General features: G+C 48.4%; 1 protein-coding gene across 5 annotated transcripts; it reads right to left on the bottom strand.

Annotated features, from left to right (window-relative positions):
- Window positions 1-26: 26 nt before the first annotated feature.
- On the bottom strand, window positions 27-23,846 carry ZNF335 (zinc finger protein 335). Of its 5 annotated transcripts, none has more exons than XM_027869592.1 (28): window positions 22,797-22,881; window positions 21,679-22,137; window positions 19,856-20,099; window positions 19,185-19,262; window positions 18,581-18,877; window positions 18,061-18,195; window positions 17,800-17,952; window positions 16,825-17,080; window positions 16,536-16,713; window positions 16,003-16,115; window positions 15,399-15,417; window positions 15,160-15,276; window positions 14,930-15,006; window positions 14,396-14,556; window positions 13,133-13,377; window positions 12,896-12,980; window positions 12,685-12,779; window positions 11,162-11,421; window positions 8,379-8,490; window positions 3,749-4,171; window positions 2,429-2,571; window positions 2,163-2,317; window positions 1,691-1,794; window positions 1,503-1,580; window positions 991-1,074; window positions 816-881; window positions 639-720; window positions 27-513 (listed from the first exon to the last, which is right to left on the bottom strand). In XM_027869592.1, the coding sequence occupies exons 2-28, from the start codon at window positions 21,886-21,888 to the stop codon at window positions 386-388; spliced, it is 4,098 nt and encodes a 1,365-aa protein (XP_027725393.1). In that variant the 5' UTR covers window positions 21,889-22,137; window positions 22,797-22,881; the 3' UTR covers window positions 27-385. The 5 variants fall into 5 exon arrangements, with proteins under 5 accessions (XP_027725393.1, XP_027725394.1, XP_027725396.1 ...); XM_027869593.1 differs by having other exon boundaries at window positions 16,840-17,080; XM_027869595.1 differs by lacking the exon at window positions 21,679-22,137 and having other exon boundaries at window positions 22,797-23,846.

Genomic DNA, 23,846 nt, shown 5'->3' with positions numbered 1-23,846 from the left:
TCCAGGATCTCTACCCACCACTACCATTCAGTAAATAGAAAGCAGGAAAGAGAACCACCCCATTCCAGCAAAACTGGCCAGGGCTGGATTCTTATTCCTTTTTCTTTATTCAGACAGACATACCAGCTGATCTATCCAAACAAAAATAGATTTCTCTCTCAGAAGCCTGCCCGCAGGCCCTGGTGCCCTGCGTCGTCCAAGGGGTCAGCAGCACCTTACCATACCGGTGCCCTGTTCAGCCCTGGCATCAAGGCAGGCCCAAGTTCATTAGGAAGTCAGGGATACCACCTGCCTTGTTCCCATGGGACCCTGGTTGGTAAGGAGGATCCTCTGGCAAGTCCGCCCCTGTGGCATCTTTGCTTCTCCATGCCCTCATCGTGTCCCCTCAGTCATCAGTCAGTGTGATAACGTCATACTCGATACCTTGATGCTGCAGCTGCTGGATATGCTCTGGCATTGCCTCTTCCGTGCCAAAGAGGCCCTGGGCCTGGGCCATGGCAGCATCAGCCACAGCTAGCAGGGAAGCAAAGAGTTAGCCTCAGGAGGTTGAGGTCCAGGTCCATTCCTTTCTTTAGCTGAACTGGCTGATCCCAAGGTCCCCTCCATTCCCCCCCCCCCCATTCTCCCTAGTCCTGTACCTGTGACAGCTGAATGGGCAGCAGCCTCTAGCTGAGCTTGAGTGACAATCTGTTGTCCTGGAGACACAGGGACATATTGGATCTGGGGACAAAATGAGAGAGGGGACTGAGCCTTCCAGAGGCATAGTCCCCTCTCTCCTCTAGCCCCATCCCTCCTACAATCCTTTGTTCTAGTACCTGGGATTCCTGCAGGAAAGGAGTCCCCTGCTCATACTGAATATGAGTGATCTGTCCCTCTTGTACCTGGCAACAGGAAGATAAGTCACCACAGTAAGATGGAAGTTTGGTCAGCTCTTTCCACCACCATTGAGCCATTCTTTCTTTTTCCTCTGCTCCTGAGGCCTTTCCTCACCTGAATGTGATGCCCCTCAGGAACCACCACATACTCTTGGGGGAGGAGGTGCTGTACCCCATCCTGAGAAATGATGTACTGCACCTGAGAAAGCAGAAAGGAAAGTGATCACTGGGAACCAATTTCCTGGTATACCTTTGAGGAGAAACTATTCTGAGCCCAGCCTTGGGCAGGATCCAGGCAGCCCCTGTCCTCTCAGAATTGTTAGTCTCACTGGGGAAAAAATACATACATCCTAGAAAAAAGGACATGTTCTGGGGTGGACTGTGCAAAGGGGCCCAAGATAAGGCTGTGGCACTTCTGAGATCTAAAGGGAGTAAGGAAGTAAGACAGGATGTCAGAGAAGGTGGAGACTGAACTGTCAATCTCAAGCAAGACATTTGACTTCTCTGGGCATCGGATTCCTCAAATGTAAGATGAGGGTTAGACTAATCTTTAAGGTTGCTAAATCCTAAGCTCTTATGAACAGCGGTTGGGGAGGTGAGAAACAGAGAAACAATGAAAAAACTTACCTGGTTATCTGAGGTTACCAGGTGCTGTACCATCTGTCCATCTGCAGTAGTGATCTCCTGGATGTAAGCAGCTTCCTCCTACCAGAACAAACCAAGCTCCTGTAGAAACTAGTCCCAACGTAATCCCTTCCTGCTGGTCCCGTTTCCCTCACCCCACCCACAAATCCCAGGGCTCCTCTTAGCCTCACCTGATTGGATACTGTTTGTTCCTGTGCCACGATGATGTGTTCCTGACCCAGGGCTTGCTGGAGCCGATCAGGGCCCAGCACTCCATGACTGGACTGTAGGGCAGCTGGGGAGGGAAAAGAGATAAGAAGGAAGAGATAGGGGAAAGGAAGAACAGGGAAGGGGAGGTAGGATGGGGTAGGTTAGTAGGCTGTGGACTTGGGGAAGTCTAAAGACATCTACTTGACCTGGTGGTGTATCCCCAGCTCCCCAGTCTTGGTCTACTTTCATACTGAAAGTCCCTTGGCTGGCTCTGGGGAAGAACATACTAGTGAGACAGCCTTACTTAGGCCATAGAAAATACACTATCTTGTTTTCCCTAAGAAAGTGCCCTTACCCAAGAGAATGCCCAATTGTGCTCCCTTGAACCCAGTCAGTGCCTTGGAGTGTCCCTGTTCCAAAGTGGAAGGGGGAGGGGAGGGAAGGGGAGCTCACTATGCAGTGTAGCCAGTGTTTCATCATCACTATTGAGGATGATGGTCTGGGTGGAGGCACGGGGAGGGGCCCTGGGCATTGGGGGGCCCGGCTTCCTTCCATCTGGGCTGTGTAACCGCTGTATGTGGAATTTGAGGTGGCCATTTCGGTTGAAGCTGGTGGGCAAAAGGGGAGAAGGGTCAGACAGCCCCAGCCTCCTGTCCCCAGGTACATTCTCCTTCTACTATCCTTCCCTCCCTCCCTGCCCAACCTCTTCTGAGTCTCACCGCTGCCCACAAAGGTGACAGGAGAAGGGTTTCTCATTGGTGTGGGTGAGGGTGTGTCGCCGAAGGTCCTTCTTGTTCTTGGAGGCAAAACTGCATTGGCTGCACTGGTGGGGCCGAAGGCTTGAGTGCTGGACCATGTGGGCCTGACAGGTACCCAAGGAGACAGTGAGCATCACAGAAACTAATTTTTACACCACCCTCTCTCCCTAGGAAACGGGCCTACAGACCTGCCCACCAACCTGAAGGCACTGGAGAACAACCTTAGAAAGGTAGCATGGTATAGTGGCTAGAGTGCTGGACTTAAAAGACAGGACAGTCTGGGGATTATGAACATAGACAAATCACCCTCCCTGTGCCTCATTTTCCTACTCTGTAAAATGAGGGGGAAAGGGTGTTGGATTAGATGGTTTTCAAGGTTCCTTCTAAATTTTTTTTTTTAAACATAAGGTTCCTTCTAATTAAATCTATGGTCCTATGGAAGGGAGGGCCAGGAGGCTTGGGTTCTGTCCCTGGCTTCTAACTAATTATGCTACACTGGGAAATGTAATTTCTTGCTCTGGATTTGAGTTTTTTTAGCTGTCAGATAAGGATAGTATACTTCCAGTCTCACCGAGATTGTCAGCTATTGCTGGATTAGACGATAGGGTCTCATTTTGTAGATGAGGAAACTGAAACCCAGAGAGCCTAAGTGACTTGCATATAAGAAGGGGCAGGGGTCACACAGCAAGCATGCATGTAGCAGGAGCTGGGATTCAAATCCAAGTCCTATGCCTCCAAATTCCATGCTGTTTCCACTATGCCATATTGCATTCTAACTTGGTTTTGTGAATTAAATCCTAACACGCTTGCAGTGCAACCCAAAAGTCACCTGCCTCTGTTGCCTTGCTGACATAAAACCCAGGGAAAGAAAAGTTCATTTTAATGTTCAACTCAACCAAACGTAAGAATTAGGAAGATAAGTTTGCTGTCAAAATACCACATATACCAGGCACAAACTATTACTGATTGTGACCTGCAGATCTGACCAAAAGAACCAGGGGCTCCAAGTCAGAAGACTTGAGTTCTCGTCCTTGCTCTGTCCCTGACTGTGTGACTCTAGGCCAACGTAGTCCCTTCCTCTGGGCCGTTTTTCTTAGCGATCAAAAAGGGCTATTGGTGACCTGGCCTGGTGACCTCAGGGCATGGTCAGAAGGATTCAGATTGTGAAAAATATCATACAAATGTGAGGGATTATTATCATAACAGAAGTACACATAACTGAGAGTTGAGAGCACATGAGATGGTATTGGCTTTGTGCCTACAGTGAGATTGTTAACCTACCCGAACCTCAGGCCATAGGTGAGCAACGAACGGGCAGTCAGGACACTTGAAAGTGCTGGGCCCAGTGTGGGCCCGCTTGTGGCTCTCCATTTCAGCCCTGCCTGGGAAGGCCTCTGAACAGATCTTACAGGAAAACTTCTTGGCAGTAATGGTTGCTGCTGTTGAGGAAGACGGGGGTGGCGAGGGAACCACTAGGCCCAAGGCTTTTGCGGCTGGGAGAGGTGGGGAAGTTGAGGTAGGTGGCCCTCTGCCCTCAGCTGGAGAAACCCCAGCCCTAAGGGCTCTTGCTGGGGAGGGAGGTGCAGGGGGGCCATCTCTGCCCATTGGCCGTCCTCCACACTGCAATAAGGGCCACTTAGTCCCAGGGTCTGAAGTATCGGAAGCCCCTGAGCCTGAGAAGGAAACACCTCCATCTGCACTCAGCTGTGGGGAAAAAAAAGGAGATGGTGAGGGGAGCTACGGAACAGAGATTTGTCTGACCTGGGAAAGGAGAAGGAGAGAATAAAGGCAATCAACAGACAAAGAAATTGGGCTGGATTAAAATGAAAGGGGGAGACCAAAAGAAGGGACAAAAACATCAAGCTGATTTTGAGAGAAAGGTTGAGAGAAAAGGGAAAGACAGAAACAAGACTGAGATGGAGAAAGGAAAGCTTGGGAGGCAAGGGCGTACAAGTGAGATCTGGGGAAGAAAAGGAAGCATAAGCTGGAGGAAGAGAGGAAAAGAGTATCATGTCATGGGGAAAAGGAGGGATGGGTGGGGAAAAGGATGAAGAGAGAAGATAGTGAAAGAAGCCAAGAAAGGGGAAGTGAGAAGAGAAAGAAAGAACATTCTGGCATTAGTGTGGCATAAAACACAGGAATGATGGGCTCTTGGGACAGAACTGGAATGCACACAAGGGCTAGTAAGAATGTATTTGTTGTGAATCTTTCAAATCTAACCAAAAGAGCTTTAAATTGAAAAGGAAAGGGGGGGTTGCCTATACCCACTAATCTAGTTAACAGAGAAACTATGATGTAGAAAGTATCAGTACCCCAAATTCACAGCAAACAGAACAAGCAATAAAAATCATGGCTTCCTAGTGCAAGAAGGCAAATTTGACCTGAAATTGGTGGGAGGAGCCTATACTGGAATACAGCTCTGGAAACATCTTAATCAGAAGGAACCAATAAGTAGCATTGTATATGTTAAGGTATCTTCCTGTGTGGAAGTCCAAGAGCCACAGTGTGGAAACATGGTAGACAGCATTTGAGTAAAGACCACCAGACTTAGACACAAGACAATATTATAGCTGGCATATACTAAAGAAGATGGGGCAGAAATAGGAAATAGATGAGTCTGGGAAATATCACAAGCCTGGAAAAGCAGTGATAGGAGACTCTGGATATCTTCTAGATCTCTCTCTGAACAAATCAGAGCAGCTAATGATTTCTGGACTTGTCTTCACAATTTCATCCTTCAAAAGGTAGAAGAACCAATGATGGGAAATTCTATTCTGAATTTGATTCATACAAACAAGGAAGAACTAATTTCTGGAATAGAAATGGTAGGAACATTGGGGAAAGGGGTCACTTCATCTTAGAATTTGTGACAGAGAAGAGCCCAGTATGACATGTACCTTAGATTATAGGAAAGCTAATTTCAAAAGATTCAGAGGACAGATAGGAATCCACAGACTAAAATTCTACAGGGGAGGCAAATGTAAGAAGGAAGATAAGCTTGCAAGAATGAATTTCTGAAGATACAAAGAGGAACATTACATTGAGAAAGAAAAGGAGAGGTTGTCTAAAGAGACCAGTATGTACATACGGGGAATCCATCGGTCAATTTAATTTTTAAAAGACATGTACAGTAGGTAGAGGACAAATATAAAAGTGTGGGTTGGCCCTACAAGAATTTAGTGTAAAGAGTTAAAAAGTTCAAAATAAGTGAAGACTGGGAGGAAAAGCTAAGGATACAAGGTGTTTTGTTGAGGAAAAGAACAGAATCAAAAAGGGCTAGGAATGGGCTTCGTGTCCATGGGACGATAATAACAGGTCAGAAGATCATAGATTTGAGCCAGAAGGGACCCTAGAGACCATCAAGTCCAACTCCTGTATTTTACAAGTGAGAAAACTGAGGCTGAGAGAGATTAAGCCCAAGGTCACACAGCTAGCTAGTAATGTCTGAGGTAAGACATGAACTCCGGTCTTCCTGACAACCACGTCCAGTGCCCTGTCCCCTTTGTGGAGAGAGGGCAACACTACTCAATTCTTACGTTGCTTCCGTTTTTCTCTGACTTTTGGATTAGAAAAGATAGAACAAAAATGGCTGATGGGGATGTGAAACCAAGGGTAAATAAGTGGAGAGGAAGAGAGCACCTGCCTGTCCCTGATGAATACTGGCCAGGCTCAGGTGGCCTGGAGCACTGAATGGAATGTCAGAAATCATTGCTGAATTATTGTCAGTAATTTCTGAAAGATCATGAAAAAGGAAGGGCACCCATAGGACTAGAGAAAGGCAAGTGTCTGATTTTCCAAAAAGGGAAGAGAAGAATCTGTAAACTCAAGCTCAATGAGCTTGATTCGGATGTTTGGCAAAACTCTAGACTGTTTATTGGTAAAAGAATGGTTAATAAGCATCTGGTAAAGGAGCCAGAGACCACAAAGAATGAGCTAGGCCTCTTCAAAAACAGGTCATATCAGGCTAACCTTATTTCTTTTTTTGTGGGTCAGGTGAATGCTGCAGATATAATTTACTTGGATTTTAGCAAAGCATCTGACATAGTCTTTCATACTCTTCTTGTAGTAAAGATGGTCTAATTTGAGCTAGCTAGATGGATTCATAAATGATTGAATAGCCAGACCCAAAGAATAGTGATCTGTGGCTTGATGTAAACTTGAACAGAGTCTTAAACAGAATACATTGAACCTATTTTGATATTTTCCTAATGACCCAGGACTGTTATTATTACCATCAATTGTTATATGGTTCTATATAAACAGTGAGTTGCTACTGAGGTAAATAAAGCTGTTTGTCCCTAAAAACAAATACACCTGGGGAAAAAAGTCTCTAGGGGAGTGGCCTGGGAATCTGTATACACTTCTGTACTGGTTAAAATTTTTATCAATGACTCAGATAAGAGCAAATATGGCATATGTATAAAATTTTCAGGTGACACAAAGTAGGAGGAAATGACTGACGCTTTTCATGACAGTCAGGACCCAAAAAGATCTTGACAGGCTACAACAGAGGTGTTGAATATGCAGCCTGTGGCCTGTAGTCTGAACCAGATTAAAATATAATTAGGAAATATTTAACAAGATAAACAAAAATACAATAGAACATGTATGGTTTTGTTAACCCTGTTTCTTTCTGAGTTTGACAGCACTGGGCTAGAACATGGGGCTATCCCTATTAAATTTCAAGTCTTACACTTAGGTTCAAAAATCAACTTGACAAGTACAAGATGACAAGTACAAGATTAGGGGGGACGTGGCTAGATAGGAGTTCATCTGGAAAAGATTTGGGGGCTCAATGAGAATCAACAGTATCCTATGATAGCCAAGAAAGGCTAATTTAATCTTATTTTGCATTAAGAGAGGTCTAGTGTCCAGGAAGAAGCAGGTAATAGCACAGTAACATTGTGTTTTGCCCCGGTCAGATCAGAGTTGGAATACTGTGTTCAGGTCTGGAGGCCACATTAGAGGAGGAGGACATTAATAAACTGGACAGCTCCAGAGTAGGACAATCAAAATGGCAAAGGGCCCTGAGATTATGTCATGAGACATTGACTGAAGGAAGTGGGGATGCTTAGCCTGAAGCAAATAAGACAGGTGGGACGTGACAGCTGTCATCAAACACCTGAAAGGCTGTAATGCAGAAGAAATATCTGACTTAGTCTGCTTGACTGCAGAGAACAGACTTAAAAACGATGGGTGGATGTTGCTGAGAGGCAGATTCAGGCTAGATGTTAACATTTCCTAACAATTAGAGCTGTCCCAAATGAAAACGAGCTATCTTGAAACAGTGGGCTCACCCTTACTGGAAGTCTTCAAGTAAAGGTAAACTGACTACTTTTTTTGCAATGTTGTATTTTCCTGTTCAGGTCTGGGCTGGATAAGAGGCCACTGAAGAAGCCCTTCCCAAACCTGAGATTCTTCCATCTTGTCAAGGTGAGAGTGAAGGGGATGGAAAGGGAAGGGTGGAAGAGGAGAGACAGGGTATTATAAAAAGGTAGAGGAGGGGATCTCATCTTTCTCCCTCTCCTCTCTGCTCACCTTAGCTAATATTTCTAAGTTTACAAAGAGTTTTGATAGGGGTAGCTAGGTGGCGTAGTGGATTAAGCACCGGCCCTGGAGTCAGGAGGACCTGAGTTCAAATCTGGTCTCAGACCAGACACTTGATACTAGCTGTGTGACCCTGGGCAAGTCACTTAACACCATTGCCTAGCAAAACAAAAAACAAAAAGTTTTGATACCCATCACCTCATCTGATCCTGACAACAGTTCCAGTAAATAGGTCTTCTTTGTGGCAGGTATCTTGAAGGTGGGCAGTAAGTAGGTTGGGGGTTATGGGGAGATAGAGGGCCTTGTGAAGTAGTCAGACAAGAGTATACTTTTGGGACTGGGGGAAGGCTAGAGAGCCTCTTACCTCAATGTGATGTAGCTGGGTCCCATCTGCTGCCATGATATAGTGGGTGCTAGGCTCCTTTAAGGCATCACTCACCACCACAGCCTGTGCAGCCTCCCCTGAGGGCTCCTGGCTATAGGTACAGGGAGATAAGGGCAGGGCTGAGAAGGGGTCACCAGATTTTGAGAGAGGTAACAGGGTTTTGTGGGCACGTTATTCATAATATGAGAGAAAAAGCATGGGACTGGGATGCAAGAGATCTGGGCTCTAGTCCTGGCTGCCACTTTCTCATTGTTTGTACCAAAGCAAGCCACCTCCTCATTTTAGGCTTCAAGTAAAATGAGGGTGAACGAAACACAATCTCCAAAGTTCCTTCCAGTTGTAATAGTTTAATTCTATGATGCACCCTATGTCCAAAAGCTGTCAGAGATGAGCGCTACAGCATAAACCTAGGGTTGTCCATGATGGACAACATGCTGTCCTTAACACTGTATGATATGAATCTCTGAATTGTAAATGGGATTTAGATCCATAAACACTCATGTCAGGAGGTGAGGTAAGCAGCAACTGGATGGCCTCAGCTGGGAAAGGTCAAAGCAGGGGAGTTTTGGAAATCTTAGGTAAGAGACAAAAATAGGATAGGAGAGAATCTGGGATGCAACAGTTACAAATAACAGGCACTGAGAACACTTCCTCATTAGAAAAGTCTATGTCTGGGGGCACCTAGGTGGTGCAGTGGATAGAGTACCGGTCCTGGATTCAGGAGGACCTGAGTTCAAATCCGGCCTCAGACACATAACACTTACTAGCTGTGTGACCCTGGGCAAGTCACTTAACCCCACTGCCTAACCAAAAAAAAAAAGTCTATGTCCAAGGCTAGAAAGAAGGGTTGAGAGATGACTGGATTCCTAGGGCCCAATTTGGGAGACAGGAGCTGAACTGAGGCAGAAGATGATCTCCCAGGGACAGTCACAGACAGATTCTGATAAACTTGGGCCTTAAAGAAGGGCCTCAGAGGTCATCAAATACAACCTCCGCTTGACAAAGATTCCACCTATAATCCTGACAAGTGGTTATTTGTCCTTTAAGCAATTATTTCCAGTGATGCAGTTCTATAAGGAAGTTTCCTTCCTTATGCTGAGCCAAAATCGACTTCTCTGGTCTGTTTTGTCCCTAAGGCCAAACAGAATGACTCTGCTTCTTCTTCACCATGACAGTCTTTCAGATACTTGAAGACAGCTAAATCCCTCCCCAAGTTTTTTTCACCTCCAGGCTAAACATTCCCATTTCCTTCAACTGATCCTTGAATGACACAGTTTCTTGTTACTTCCTCCCTGTACTGGTTACTTTCCTTTGCTTCTCAATGTGCTTCCATAAATAAGGCACAATCCTCCAGATGGGGCCTGACCAGGTTGGAGGATGATGGGACAATAGGCACTGCCTTGCACTATACACCGGAATTTCATTCATGTCAACATAAATCCCATTAGCTTTTCTGGTTGCCACATTATGTGTCTCAATGCAAAAAAGCCAAAGAGGGTGGACATGGGACCCAATTAAGATAGATCCTGACTCCTTTAGAGACCAAATACAAAGCCAAAGTCAGTCTCTGACTCAATTTCAGAGGGTGGAAGGTGGGGGAGAGTAGGTAGGAGTGGTGGATTAAGGAGAGTGAACAAGAACCAACAAATGGAGGGTGTTTTAGTGCTTTAATCTAGGCCTAGAGAGTAAAGCAACTGAGTCTAGTATGACTGGGGGAGTGGCATAGCTAGACAATCCTTAAGTGGCTACTATGCGCAAAGCACTGGGCTAGGGGCTAATATAAAAGAAACAAAAACCAGTTTCTGTCTTCTAAGAATTAATGTTTTTCTTAATTTGAGGAGGGAAAGAACATTACTAACACCAAGGTAATTAGGAAAGGCTTCCCATGGGAGTCAGCACATAAGCCTCTATGAAAAAAATTAGGGTGCTCAAGTGGACTCCAGTTTCCATGAATTAGTAGTGCAACATGGCTTTCAAAAAAGCTGATGTGATCTTGGACTGCATTAAGGAAGGACTGAGCAAGGTGAGGTCTCCATTTGACTCAGCCCTGGTCAGTGCACACCTGAAGTGCTGTGTCTAGCTCTAAGCACTACACATTTCTGCAAGCACACCGATAAAACGGAGCACGGCCAAGATGCTGTGGGAAGAGAGGCCATGGCTCAGAAGGACTAGACATGAGTCAAGAGAAGACTTAAGGGGGACAGGATGGCTCCCTTCAAGTATCTGAAGGGCCACCATACAGTCTTGTTCTGCTTGGCCCCAGAGACTGTGAGGTAAATTTTTGGCTTGATGTAAAGAAAAAGTTCCTAACTTCTTAAAAGTGGAATGGACTACAGGAGGTCAGAGATTGCCCCATCACTGGACTTCTTCGGCCAGAAGCATGATGATGCCTTGTCAATGATGATGGAGGTGGCAGGGCTTGGGGGTGGGGTGTGGTGTGGATATTCCTGTTTGGGCATCAATTGGACTAGATGTTCTCTGAAATCCTTGCCAACTCTGAGATTCTGTTCTTAGGTGTAGCCAAAGAACTTCCCTCTTATTATAGAAAGAGAGATATGTATCTGAACCACTGGTGGGTGTGTTAAGAGAGCAGGGTGGAGAACAAGTACCACTGGGGAAGAGAAGACAAAAGACGGAAGGCTGGGATCCAGGTGCTCTTTGGACAAGAAACGTGCCTTCTGTATTCCTGGATGGTAGCAGAGAGTGGGAACATTTCACTGTGAACCCAGCTAGAGTGGGCAGGGGTGGGAGGTGGGACTCACCTGTATGGGGTCCCTGGGGCAGAGGTCCCTTCTTCCACAGGAGGAGCCGCAATGACGCTGTAGCTAGTTCCACTGTATGGTACTGGGGCTAGGGTGATCTGCTGCAGGTCAGACACTCCCATGGGTCCCTCCCCAGCAAAGCTACCCCCAGACTCGGCCACATGCAGGGTGACCACCTGAGGAGACGCTCCTGGGGGGCTGGGCTCTCCAGGAGGGGATGAGAGCTCTGCCCGGATGCCATCCGATTTCACTACAGCCACCTGCCATGGGAGTAACAGCTTGTTACTGGGGGGATGAAAAGGCAACTCTGTGCCCCTCAAGCTTCCCCATGTACTGTCCACCCAAACCAGCCAGGTCCTTACCATTCCCTGAATGTACCAGACTCATTCCCAGGCCCCCCCTCTGCTCATGTTGTTCTTGTTCCCTTTTGCCACCATGGAGAGAGTACCCTCCCAATTCCTGTCTACTTGTCCAAGTGCCACCCATCTGGGAGGCTAAACACAGAACACAGTAGCATGAGCACTAGATTTGGAGTTCGGAAGCTGGGGTTCTAATACTGAGTGCTGTGTAACCCGAGTCACAGGATCAATGAATGTAGAGCTAGAGATGATCTCATCTAACCCCCTCCTGGCTCAGAGGAGGAAGTCTGAGGCCCAGAGAGGGAAGAGACTTGTCCAAGGTCAATATGCTGGTAAGTGGCAGTCACAATTTGAACCCAGGCCTGGCACTCTTTCATTACAGCCCTGGTTCTCACCAAACCCTTCTGAGCCTCAAGCTGCTCATCTGTCCAATGAGGACACTCTCTCTTATAGGGATGCTTGAAGGAAGGCACTAAAGATTAAAGTGCTATAGAAATGTTAAGTGGGGTTATTCTTCAGCATCACCTCCTCTGGGAAGCCTCTCTGTCCACAGACCTAGGCGTTACCCTCCCCTGCTATCCTCTACTAGTAGTTTATTTGTTTGTTTCTTTGTTTTTGCTAGGCAGTGGGGGTAAGTGACTCGCCCAGGATCACACAGCTAGTAAGTATCAAGTGTCTGAGGCCACATTTGAACTCAGGTCCTCCTGACTCTAGGGCCGGTGCTTTATCCACCGTACCACCTAGTTGCCCCTCTACTAGTAGTTTAAAGCAAAGATGCTTCACCTGGGGACCATGGACTTTTTAAAAAAAATGATTTGATAATTATTTTAATATAATGAGTTTCTTTTGTAATCATATGTGTTTTATTTGTAAATTTAAAAATGTCATTCTGAGAAGGACTCCATAGGCTTGACTAGCCTGCCACAGGGGGATCCACAACGTAACAGTTAAGAGCCCCTGGTTTAATGAGTGCAGGTCTCGCTGCCCAACTGGACTTTGAGCTCAGCAGGGGCAGAGAGAATGTCCTATTTTTCTCCCCTTCACCCACTGTTCACAACACAGGATTAAGCATATAGGCAGCTTGGAGAATACTTGACATTTCAGGGAAAACGCATGGCCTCCTAAGAACGGGGTTTGACATAAGGAGCTCCTCCACAGTCCCACCTGCAGCGCAGCTCCTCCCAGCTCCCGCTGGGTACTCATGTTCAGCAGCAGGTCTAGAGCTGTCTGAGTGGCCAAGGCTGTGGACTCTTCAGCTCCTGAGGAAGGAGATGGGCAGTAAGGAAAGGAACAAGGGAGAAAACTGGTGACCTGAGAGCCCAACTCTCACTGCTGCCTAGCGCCCTGCCCCTTACACCCCCCTCTGAAGACTCACCTTGCTGGTAGATGATGGTGGCACCCCCCAGGGCCTCAGTACACAGCAGAGGGGAGGTCTCAGGAGCTGCTGACTCCGTGGAAGCCTGAGGAACAGGACGTGGCTTTGGATTCTATCCTAAACCTCTCCCAGCCTGGGTCCTGTCCTCACCAACCCCACTCCCCACCCCTGGCCTGGGCCCAGTCCTAACCCCTCTCCCTTCTCCCCGACCCACCCCCTCATCCCCCTGCCCCTCACCTCTGGGGAGCCTGGTGGGTCAAGGGTGGCAGGCCCAGGGAGCACAGGGTGTTGCCCATGCTGTTGCTTTAGTTCTTCTATCTGCTGCCTTGAAAAGAAAGGGCGGCGGCGGCATGGTGGCTCTTCAGGATGGCGCCGACCCCACTCTTCAAAGCTGGCCGAGTGCCGGCAGCGCACGTGCAGCCGGAGGTTCTTTTTGTGCCTTGTAGTGAAGTGGCAGAACTCACAGGCAAAGGGCTTGGCTCCTGTGGGAATGGAGGAGAGATGGCACACCTGGCAACATACCTGGTGGCACACCCTCCCTGTTCACAGGCTATATCCAGGCAGGGTGAATCAAGTTTCACAAAGAGTTACAGAAAAGGGAAAAATCTCAGGATACTGAATGTCAAATCTGAAATGGATGGCAGAGGGCATCCAGTCCAACTCTCTCATTTTGCACAGGTGGAAACAGTGAACCATGGTGCTAAAATGATTTGCTTGAGATCATACAGCTGTCAGAGCATGGCCTGGAGCCCAGATCTTTGCCTCCAGATCCTGTGCTCTTTCCACTGAGGTAGTTCTTTGTCTGCCTAGGTAGGTTGTGAGCTCACCCAGGAGGCAAGGGCCTGGCTTGGCCCCTTGTAAAAGGGCCCACTACCTTCACAATGTGAGTGGTGGAGGCAGGGCTGGCTGTCGTTAAGTGACTTGATTTCTCATCCAAGCTCTGCTCCTGATTTGCTGGGTGACTTTCAGCAAGTCTCTCCCCTTCTGTAAGCTTCAAGTACCTCCTCTAAGATCCCGCTTCCACTACCTCTCTTGAAGGGTTGTTTTAAGGGCTGAATGAAGCAATGTATACACTGTGAATTGTAAACTATTATGGTTAGCACAGGACTGAGCACAGAGTAGCTTCTGGATATGTTTGTGCTGTATTAGATTTACTTTCTCTCACCACTGGTAAATTATCTCCTTATTTCAAAAGTTCCTTTAATAGCCTCTCCAGGATGTTTTTGTTCTTAGGCAGTAAGTGCCTCTGGGTTTAGGGAATTCTCTTCACAAAGCAACTTATGTCTATTGGAATTGACTTGAGGATTTGGGGTGGCTGGATAAAGTTTGAGGGGAGGGCAGAAAAGGAAGGCCAGGGCATAGAGGGCAGAGGGAAAGGGGAAAGCCAGGAGATGGACAGGAGAGGGGAAGGGAAGAGGGATGGCACACCCTCCCTGATTAGGGTATCAGAGCTTTAGGGCACACCAGAGGAGAAGGAGGTGTCAGGAATGGCAGGCTGACCTGTGTGTTTGACAGCCACATGAGAAAGCAAGAAATCTTCTCGGAAGGTCCGGTAGGGGCAGAAGTTGCACTTGAAAGGTTTGTCACTAACGTGGGAGAGCTGATGATTCAATAGAAGCTTCTTGTCTTCGCAGACAAACTCACAGAACTCACACTTGAACCTGGGGTTGGGTGCATGAGTAACTAGAGAAGCCAGGAAGGGGGTTGGAGGGCCCATAAGCCAGCCCCTTGAAGGACAGGGTCAAAGGGCACTCCCTACCCCCTCCCTTGCTCTCTATCCTTCATAGGACTAAGACTTTCACTAGGAAGAACAATAATACTTACTATGATAATTATGGCTGACACAGCATTTTACAGTTTACAAAGAGATTTTTTTCACAAGAGCCCAGTGAGTAGGCAGTATAAGAATTACTCTTCCCTTTTGTCAGTTTTCCAACTAAGGCTGAGAGAGGTAAGGTAATTTGCCCAGGGTCACACAGCTATTAATAGGAGCAATATGAGCAGAGGTTTTCTGAAGGGACTTTGGGATGGTACCTGCGGTTTGCAATGGCTTGGATATGTGTCAGTAAATGCATCTTGAAAGTGTATCTCTTCTTAAAGGACTTTCCACACTGCAAATTATAGGATAGAGACAGGAAAAGTAGGATTCATGCACAGCATAGGCACTCCCACTGTGACTCGTCTCAGAGTCTTTCCCCTCAAACCTACATTCCCGGCCCTGCCTGCTCCTCCCTGGTCCCTTCTGTGCGGCCCCATTCATCCACCTTGTCACACATATGGGGCTTCTCGGTGCTATGTGTCTTCATGTGCTGCGTGAGCCGCTTCTGCATTGGGTAAACTCTGCTGCACACAGGGCAGGGGAAGGAGCTCAGTTTTGGAGGCTGCAAGGGCACAGGGAGAGAATGAACGGATGAGACAGCCCATAAGACACATCTCAATTCCCTCTATAAAAAAGATGCCTCCCAGCTCAGTGCCCAAGCCCAGCCCAGGGCTCTAGACTCACAGGTTCCGGCCTCTTCTTCCTGTAGGGGAGAGACATACGCAGAGTTAGCCGATTCCCCCGACCCATACCCCCAGTGACCTGGTCCCAAGTGCCCACGGTCCCCACCTCTTCCCAAGCATCTTCCCATTCTAAGAGCTTTCCCCAACCCTGAAAGTGACCCTTCCTGCCCTACAGCTAAAACATCTCTGGGACTTTATGGCTGCAAAGCTTTCTCTCTTGAGGCAAGGCAGGTTAGCTTCGTTATCCCCATGTTCCAAAAGATGCACCAGACATCCAGAGGGCTGCAGGGATAGGCCCCAGGTCACAAAGCTCAGGCTTCTTGACCCAAGTCCAGTGCTCATGGCGATGCCACTTCTGAGCTAGAGACTGTGGGGGAGCCACCACCCCTCTCTGAACCTCAAGTTCTTCATCTATAAAATGGTGACAATAACCCTAGCATAAGACTTCCCTCACTAGGCTATTGTGAAGATCAAAAGAATGTGTCAGGTGTCTTGTAAAAAAGTGCCGAGTGTCAGGCATTATTCTCATCCTCATCCTTTTTATTTCTGTGATGGCATAGCCGCCTCCCTGTCAGTCCCCTAAAGGTACACTGGCTTCCACTGACCGGTCCCGGTTATGCACAGCTGAGTGCCGGACGACGTCCTTCCTGTACACGCTAGTGTAGCTGCACTCCTCGCATTTGTAGGGTTTGCTGCCCACGTGGTTGAACATGTGCTCCTGGAGAGGCAGCAGGGGAACAGGATGACGGGGGCCCTTCCTCACACCCAAGGCCCAGGCATCCAGAGTCAGAGGCCAGGGTCACTCATTCCCCTCCCTACCAGAGACCCTGGAAGTTTAATAAAAAATAACCAAATACTTCACCTCCCTGCTAACCCCAGAATCCTCAGAGTTGGGAGAGCCTTACAGCACTGAATGCGAGAATTAGGATTTTGAAAAAGAAATATCTGAGCTGGAAGAGGCTTGAAGGATCATGTAACCTGTCACTTTACAGAGGAGGAAACTAAAATGGAAATGACTTGCACAGGGTCAAAGAGCTAAGCCTCAAAGCCAGGTTATCTAACTCTAGGACTAGCCCTTTTTCTATGACACCACCCTGGTGCTCTCCCCTCCCTTCCAAGAGCTCCCTCTCTTGCATACCTTGAGAGAGGACCAGCGGCGGGAACGGTAGCTGCATTGCAGACATTTGAAGAGCTGGGGGTCTCCAGCCTCATGGGAGTTAACATGAAAACGAAGGTCCTCATGGGACAGGAAGCGGGAGCCACATATTCGGCAAAGGTAGGGTCTCAGTAGTGGTTTGGGGGACTTATAATAGTATCTGGTGGGGTGGAAGGAGCTAGGTTTAGTAATGGGAAATGAGGTGGTGATGGGGGAACCAGTCTCACACAGGGCTCTTTTCTACATCCTCAGGGTACTCCTCCCCCCTCACCTTTGCCCCATGTACTTGCGGTACTTCTTGCCCAGGAAGCGCCGGGAGGGCCGGCCACGTCGTCGGGGTAGGACATCTGAGTCATCTCTGCTGGTAGGAGCTGTGTTCTCTGCATCTGACTGGCTCACACTGGGCTCCACAGGCCCCTCACTGTTCCCACAGGGCTCTGGGCCTGAAGAGCTGGTGGCCTCAGGTCCTTGCAGCTCGGGGAGGCTTTGTCCACTCTGAGAGCTCACCAGTGACTCTGCTTCCACACCTGTAACAGATCTGACACTTCACCACAAACACACCAAACAAACTAAACACATATTCTCAGACATGGCAGCCTCATGCAAACAACACTGGACTCAGAGTTAGGAGGCTTAGTTTAAGTCCCAATGGCCTCCTAGCTCTCTGTGAGAGATCTGGATCTAGTCACTTCATCTCTCTAAGTCTCAGTTTCCCCATCTGTAAATTGGCAGAGTTAGACTATATGATCTCTAAAGATCTTTCCAACTCTCCACATTCTGTGACTCTGTGAAGTCAGCATACTCACAGTAAAATAGAGATAACAATACCTGTCCTACCTACTTTCAGAGGTCTTGACGTTCAAACGAGATGAGAGAAGGAAAGATGCTTGGAAAAGTCTAAAGTTTTGTACACTCAAGCTTTTAAAGGATACTTATAACACATAACACAAATTTCTAGAGCTTTACGATTTATAAGTACTTTTCCCACAATATCACATTAAAATAGATGGTGTAAACACATTGTCTCTATTTTATTGATGAAAAACTAAGTCTCTGAGAGGTTAACAGACTTTTTTAGAGCCACAGAGCTAGATTTCAGAAGGGAGATTCAAAGACAGATTCCAAATCTAGAATTACTTCTACTATATTATACTGTCTGGATTCAATATGTCACAGTTTGCTACCTCCCCCCCCCACCCCTTTACCCTCAACCATCCCAGACCCCATCCCCTTTCTCCAGTCTCACCCTCTGAAGGGGTGGGGAGATCTAGGCGGGGCAGCTTTCGAGGCCTCCCAGGCCTCCTTCGGGGCCGTTCAGCACTAGATGTGGGTATGGGACGCTGGGGGCGTGGCTGCCGGGATCTGGGTTCATCTTCTGCAGGGTTGTAATCACTGTCCTCTGGCAAAAGGAGAAGAAAGGATATTATGCTAAGTCCACTCCTCCCCCTACCAGCCCCAGCCCTCACCTCTGCCACTCTTCCTCTCCTCTGAATCTCCCAGCACTTACCTTCTAGGTCATCAATGGCTCCAGCATCAACAATATCATCATCTTCTTCTTCCTCTGGCCCTTCCTCCTCCTGGGGTTTAGCTAAAGCTCCCCACTTCCTGGAACGCCCCTTCTTCAATGGTGCTGTTGTAGAGGCTATGGGAAAATGAGGCATGAAGCTATGCCAACTTGTCCCCAGGCTTAGTCACCAAGAACCCCTTCATCCCCTTCCCCATCCTGTTTGTGGGGACTCAAGCTCCCCCAACCAGTAACTTAGAGCATAGCACTTTAGCTAGAGAGGACCTTAGAGGATAAACAGTCGCATGTTGGAGCAAGAAGCAGCCTTAGAACCCCAATTTATCTTGGAAACATCTGGTTCAACTCTCATTTTAAAGAGGAGCAAACTGAGGGGGGAGGTGGTAAGTGCTCTGCTCAAGATCACCCCCCCTCCAAACCCAAGGCAGAGCCAGGACTCTCAGCCAGGTTCCCCCGGTGTAACTGGCTCCTGGTTGCATCCCCCCCTTCACCTTCTCCCACGCACCGGGGCGGAAGTGCCTCTCCCGCATGTGTCTGAGCAGGGTGCCCTTAGAGCTGCTTCGGTATTGGCACATTCTACACTTGAATTGCTGTACAACCACCACCTCCATCATGGCCTCTAGGCTCTGCAGGTCTGGCTCCTCTGAGGGGCCTGGAGGGGGATCGGCGGGTGGGGAGCACTCCTGAGCCTCAGCTGGCTCCAAGCACGTAGAGGTAGATGTGGGGCCATCAGACAGAGCCTCAATGGCTGCCAAGCTGTGGGCCAGAGCAGAGCTGGACATCGGGGACACCATGGGGGCACCTGTGGAAGCAAGAGGGTGAAGACTGCCCCATTGTTCTCAAAAGAAGTCCTGACTTCCCTCTCTTCTTTCAAAGAATCAGAAGATGTCAGAGTATAAGAGATTGTTGAGTACAAGCCCCCTCATTGTAAAGATGAGGCAAATGAAGTCCACCGGACAGTAACTTTGGCAACATCACTGTTAGTGGATGAGCCAGGACTGGAATTCCTGATTCCAGGTCCACTGTTCTCTTCTGCCTACACTTCCCCTTACTCCTTCCCTCCAGCTCTCTCCCTAACCCCAATGACGAGCTGCCAATTGAGTGCTCACCATCATCTGGGCCCTGAAAAATCAAGTACTGAGTGGTCTCAGCGCCACCATCTTCTGCACTTGTCACTGCGATGCAGCCTGGAACAGAACCAAAACTCAGGACCCCATCATTCTGTTCTCAGGGACACTAGGCCCATCTTAGACCCACCAGCTTCAAACCTACCTCTGTACCGTGGATCCCTTACTTTCCTCCCTCTTCTGCACATTCAATCGCCAGTGAAACATTCTCCAACATCCGGCTCTAGTCTCACCTTTTTCTGACTGGTCTAGCCCATATCCTACAACTCTTATTGGCACTTGGGGACATACCACAGTATACACACTACCATTTAACTATTTCACATATGAGTCTTGCCTCTCAAACAAAAAGCACAGAACTAGAAGGGATTTTGGAGATTATTTAGTCTAACACCCTCATTTTGCAGATGAGAAAACTAAAGCCCAAAGCAAGAGACTTGTCCAAAGTCACACAGCAAGTTAATGAGGCTGGACTAAGACCTAGGTCTTCCGAGTACCAGGCAAGGACTGTTTCTACCATGTTACACTGCCTCTAGTAGATACAAGATAGCCAAACACTGGGAATTGGGAGGCCTGCTGGCCTTCAGCTGAGTTGAAGAAACGAGAGAAATGGACTAATCCTAGTCCCCATACAATCAGCTCCCCAGGCTTACTCTGAATAAGGTCTGGCCCAATAGTCGACTCAATGATCTTGTCAATAGCAGAGCCCAAGTCAGAGGAGGAGGCAGTAGAGTCAGACACCAACATGGCAGCATCGGCAAGGACACTGGAGTGTACCAGCACTGGGGCTCCAGCTGATCCACTTGACACCAATGCTGACTGGCCGATAGAGGATGAGTCCGGCAGATAGCCCTGAGGGGTGGCATCCCGGCTGGAGCTGCTTTCAGACACTTCCTCCTGCAGGTCAAGTTAGTGTGAAGTTCAGCCACAGCCTCTCCAAAACCCTCAACCCTAGACTTAAGGATCTGCTGGTGACATATCAAGAGCACTTTGAATTGTCTCTAGTAGTGGGGATGGCCAGCAATGGGCTACACCCTCTCTTACTCAGGGTAACCACACACTGGGTTCCCAGTTAGGGTAATTAAGAAGGGAGGCTATGGATCCCCTAAAAGCTCTGAACTTTCCTAATTTGTGTGCCTTTGTTCCCACTGTTTCCTACACCCAGAAATGTCCTACCTGCTAAAAAATCAGGGTGAATAAATAAGGATGGCCTCTCTAATGTACTAGACATTCTCTTTGTATTAGGACAGATTTGTGCTTTCATGGGCACAGGCAAATCTCAATGAGGAAATTCCCTTCCTCATTGCAGATATGGAACTTATCTGGGGCACAGAGGGTTTGAATGGCTTGCCCACATAACCATTATGTGTCAAAGGCAAGATTTAAAGCCAGGCCTTCCTGACTTCTAGGCTGGCTCTCTATACACTATACCAGTGGTTCTCCAAATTTTTCCACAGTGATAATGACCATTAAGAAACAACATAAGGTTCATCACAAAAAAACAAAGAACCAACTTAGGGTGTTTCAAAATTCCTTACAGCACAGTTTGAGAAACTATACTATTTCATTGTCTCTCTCCCTTTCCTTACGCACTGAATTCCTATCCATTCTTTAAAGTTCAATTCAAATGCCATTTCTTCCAGGAAGTCTTCTTTTTTTTTTTTTTTTGCTTTGGCAGTTGGGATTAAGTGACTTGCCCAGAGTCACACAGCTAGTGAGTGTTATGTGTCTGAGGCCAGATTTGATTTCAGGTCTTCCTGACTCCAGGGCCGGTGCTCTTTCCACTGCACCACCTGGCTGCCCTCCCAGGAAGCCTTTCTTGATCCCCAATGACTTTTACCCAAAGATTTCATACAGCACTGTTTGTTTTTTTAACTTCTTCAATGCACTTAATTATAATTTGACATATAACAAGGTATTTGTTTTTTATCTTAGACTGGAAAAGGACTCTTTCTTATTTAAGTTTCCCCAGTGCCCAGCAGTGTTTTGCACTTAATGACTTATTAAACTTGTTGAAATGATGACTAGAACATAGCAAGAGATTCTCTCTTAGGTCAGATACATTAACTGTTATACAATTTTCTGTAGGGTGGGAGGAGAAGATAAGCACATGTCTAAGCCTCATGCCCACCACAATAAGATGGCAATTCTTTCTTCCCTTCTTCATTCATTCCCTTCAATTATCTTATTCATATTGAGTACTTAATGAGAAAAAAGGAAGAAAATAACCGAATTGAAGAAGAGTGGATATCAGGACTGGGACATTATTTAGAAATAGGGGACATAAGAGCAATGGCTCTCTTCAGCCTTCTACCTGGGAACTATGGTCATGTTCTTAATCCAGGAAGGGTCCTGGTGGGGGACAGCCCAGATGGGCCACAAAGGACCCACTGAGCTCTGCTGCAGTTTCTGCTCCCCAACTGGGCACTGCCCCCTCTCAGTTCTTATAGCCCCCTCCCAAGCCCCATCCTGGTACCAAGGAACGAGTGCCATGGTCTGAGCTCTGCCCCACGACAGAATCATCTGCCTCTGACAGGAGGCCAGGCCCTGGGCCAGCTGCAGTGGCATCACTGCTATCGGCTGACATGGCCTCGGAGGTGCCCACATCCAGCCCGCTCTCCGAGGGCTCCTCCTGGGCAGGCCGGGGGGCTGCGTCGCTACTGCTTTCCACCTCATTCTCCTCCATCGATGATGGCCCTGGCTTGCCTAGGCACCGGGCACAGGCACCTTAGGAGAGTCGGCCTCACTAGGAGTATCTCTTGGGGTGCTGTGCAGAGGGTCCCAGGGGGCCCTACACCCAGGGCTTCACAGTGGCCCCTGCCTCCTGCCCACTGGGCACTGTACAGCTGGGCAGAGGCCTGGCAAAGAAGCCCAGGGCACAGCAGGGGGCTTGCTCTGGTGCAGCAGGGTCAATGCGAGGTCTGGGGCCTTCACTCTGCGGGGAGTAACAGACAAGGGGGTGTCCATGAGCCAACTTCCCCCACAGGCTGGCCCACCTCCCCTACCCCAAATGGGAAACTGAGGCATCAGCTGGGGTGGTACTTATCAGGGACTGGGAAGGAAGGGTTCTGGGAAAACAAGACCCAGGAGTCCTGGGCTCCCAATTTTAGAGGCACCATCCCACCCAAGGGGGACCGTGGCTCTGGCCACTTGGCCACACTGCTCCTCACTCCCGCCCTAGGCCGTGAGTCAAGCTGGCGCCCTGGGTCAATGGTATAATCCATGCCCCCCAGTTCTCCCCTAGCCCCAGGATTAGTGGTACAGCCCACTGGCCCCCTGGGTCAGTGGTTCGTTCCCCACTCTGTACCCCCCTCCCCCTCTTTCCCCCAGCGGAGGGGGTTGACTGCGGTGATCCCGGGGCCTTGGCGGCTGAGGGCTGTCCCAAGCGCTGCCTGCGCTCTGGGCCCGACGCCATCTTGTGGAGGCATTGGGTTTCCGCTCAGGCAAGTGCGAGAGCGACTAAAGGATCGGGGGACCCCGGGGCCCTGTACGGGCAGCCCCGCCGGCCCGGGACCTCGTCGCCAGTCACCGCCGAAGCCCATAATCGCTGCTCTGCAGGGGACGTGGAGAGGTCTGCTCCCGACTCGTACTTACTTGTTGTTTTCTCTCCCGTGTTCCTCTCCCGCTCCGGCATCGACTCGGCCGCCATCCTCCTCCCCCCGATGCGGAAGGACCCATCCTTCTTTCAAAAAGCCGGATCTACTTCCACGGCGCTGCGGAAGGGCGCGGCCGGGAACTGGACTGGATCCGGCATACAAAATCCCAGGGCTTCTCAAAGATCCCAGGAGAATATGCGTCTATATCTGTCCCCTTTGTCCGGGGCAACTGAGGTCCCTCAAGCCGTGGGGACTATTTTTCTTCTACTGCGGAGGAATCCATTACGAGCTTACGTTAAACGTGTGACGTAACACCTGGGTCCCTTTACCCCGCGGCGGAGGGTTGGCGGAAGGGGCCAAATTGGGAAGATACAAACCCATCCTCTTCTGACGTCATGATGGAGTTAATCTCCTGGGCCCTCCCTGGCTTTCTGCCGAATTTGGGAAGGGAGATCTTGTCAACCTTGAGTTTTTTATTGGAAGGGACCTTAAAGACCTTCTAGTCCCCCACTCTCATTTAGCAGATGCGTCCTGAGAGAGGAAGTGAACCGTTTCACTTTCCGAGAGTGGCCTCAGGGATTAGGAGGATCGGAAAGCTGACCCATCGATACGTATTCTGTAAAGGGGTTCAGATAGTTCAAGTCATGGCTCTGCTGCATGCTATCTGTGCAGTCTTGGGCACTTAACCTTTTAGTTTCCCCCGTCTGCAAAAGGAGGGGATTGAATCGGATAGTACTACATTATATGAAAAGAGAACTTGATGGGGGCAATGGCAGAGGGCCAGGGTCTCCCTGGGGAGAGAACTGGGGCAACAGGACCTGCCTGACCATAGATTGAATCAGGATTTCAGCCTCGTGCCTTCAGTTCTGACATTAGACAGTAAATCCTTTGGTTTCAGACTTTGATTCCCTGTTATTAAGTAAATTCTTACCGGGGAAAATAATGATTTGTTATCAGGGGTTCTTAACCCAGGGACTTTAAATTTTATTTTATTTATTATTATTTTGTTAACCGAATTTCCATCTAGCTTTTTGTGATTCACTTTCTT

This window comes from Vombatus ursinus, unplaced genomic scaffold, assembly GCF_900497805.2.
Source record: "Vombatus ursinus unplaced genomic scaffold, bare-nosed wombat genome assembly UNPS02014793.1, whole genome shotgun sequence".
NCBI lineage: Eukaryota > Metazoa > Chordata > Mammalia > Diprotodontia > Vombatidae > Vombatus > Vombatus ursinus.
This window is presented reverse-complemented; position numbering and strand designations above follow the sequence as displayed.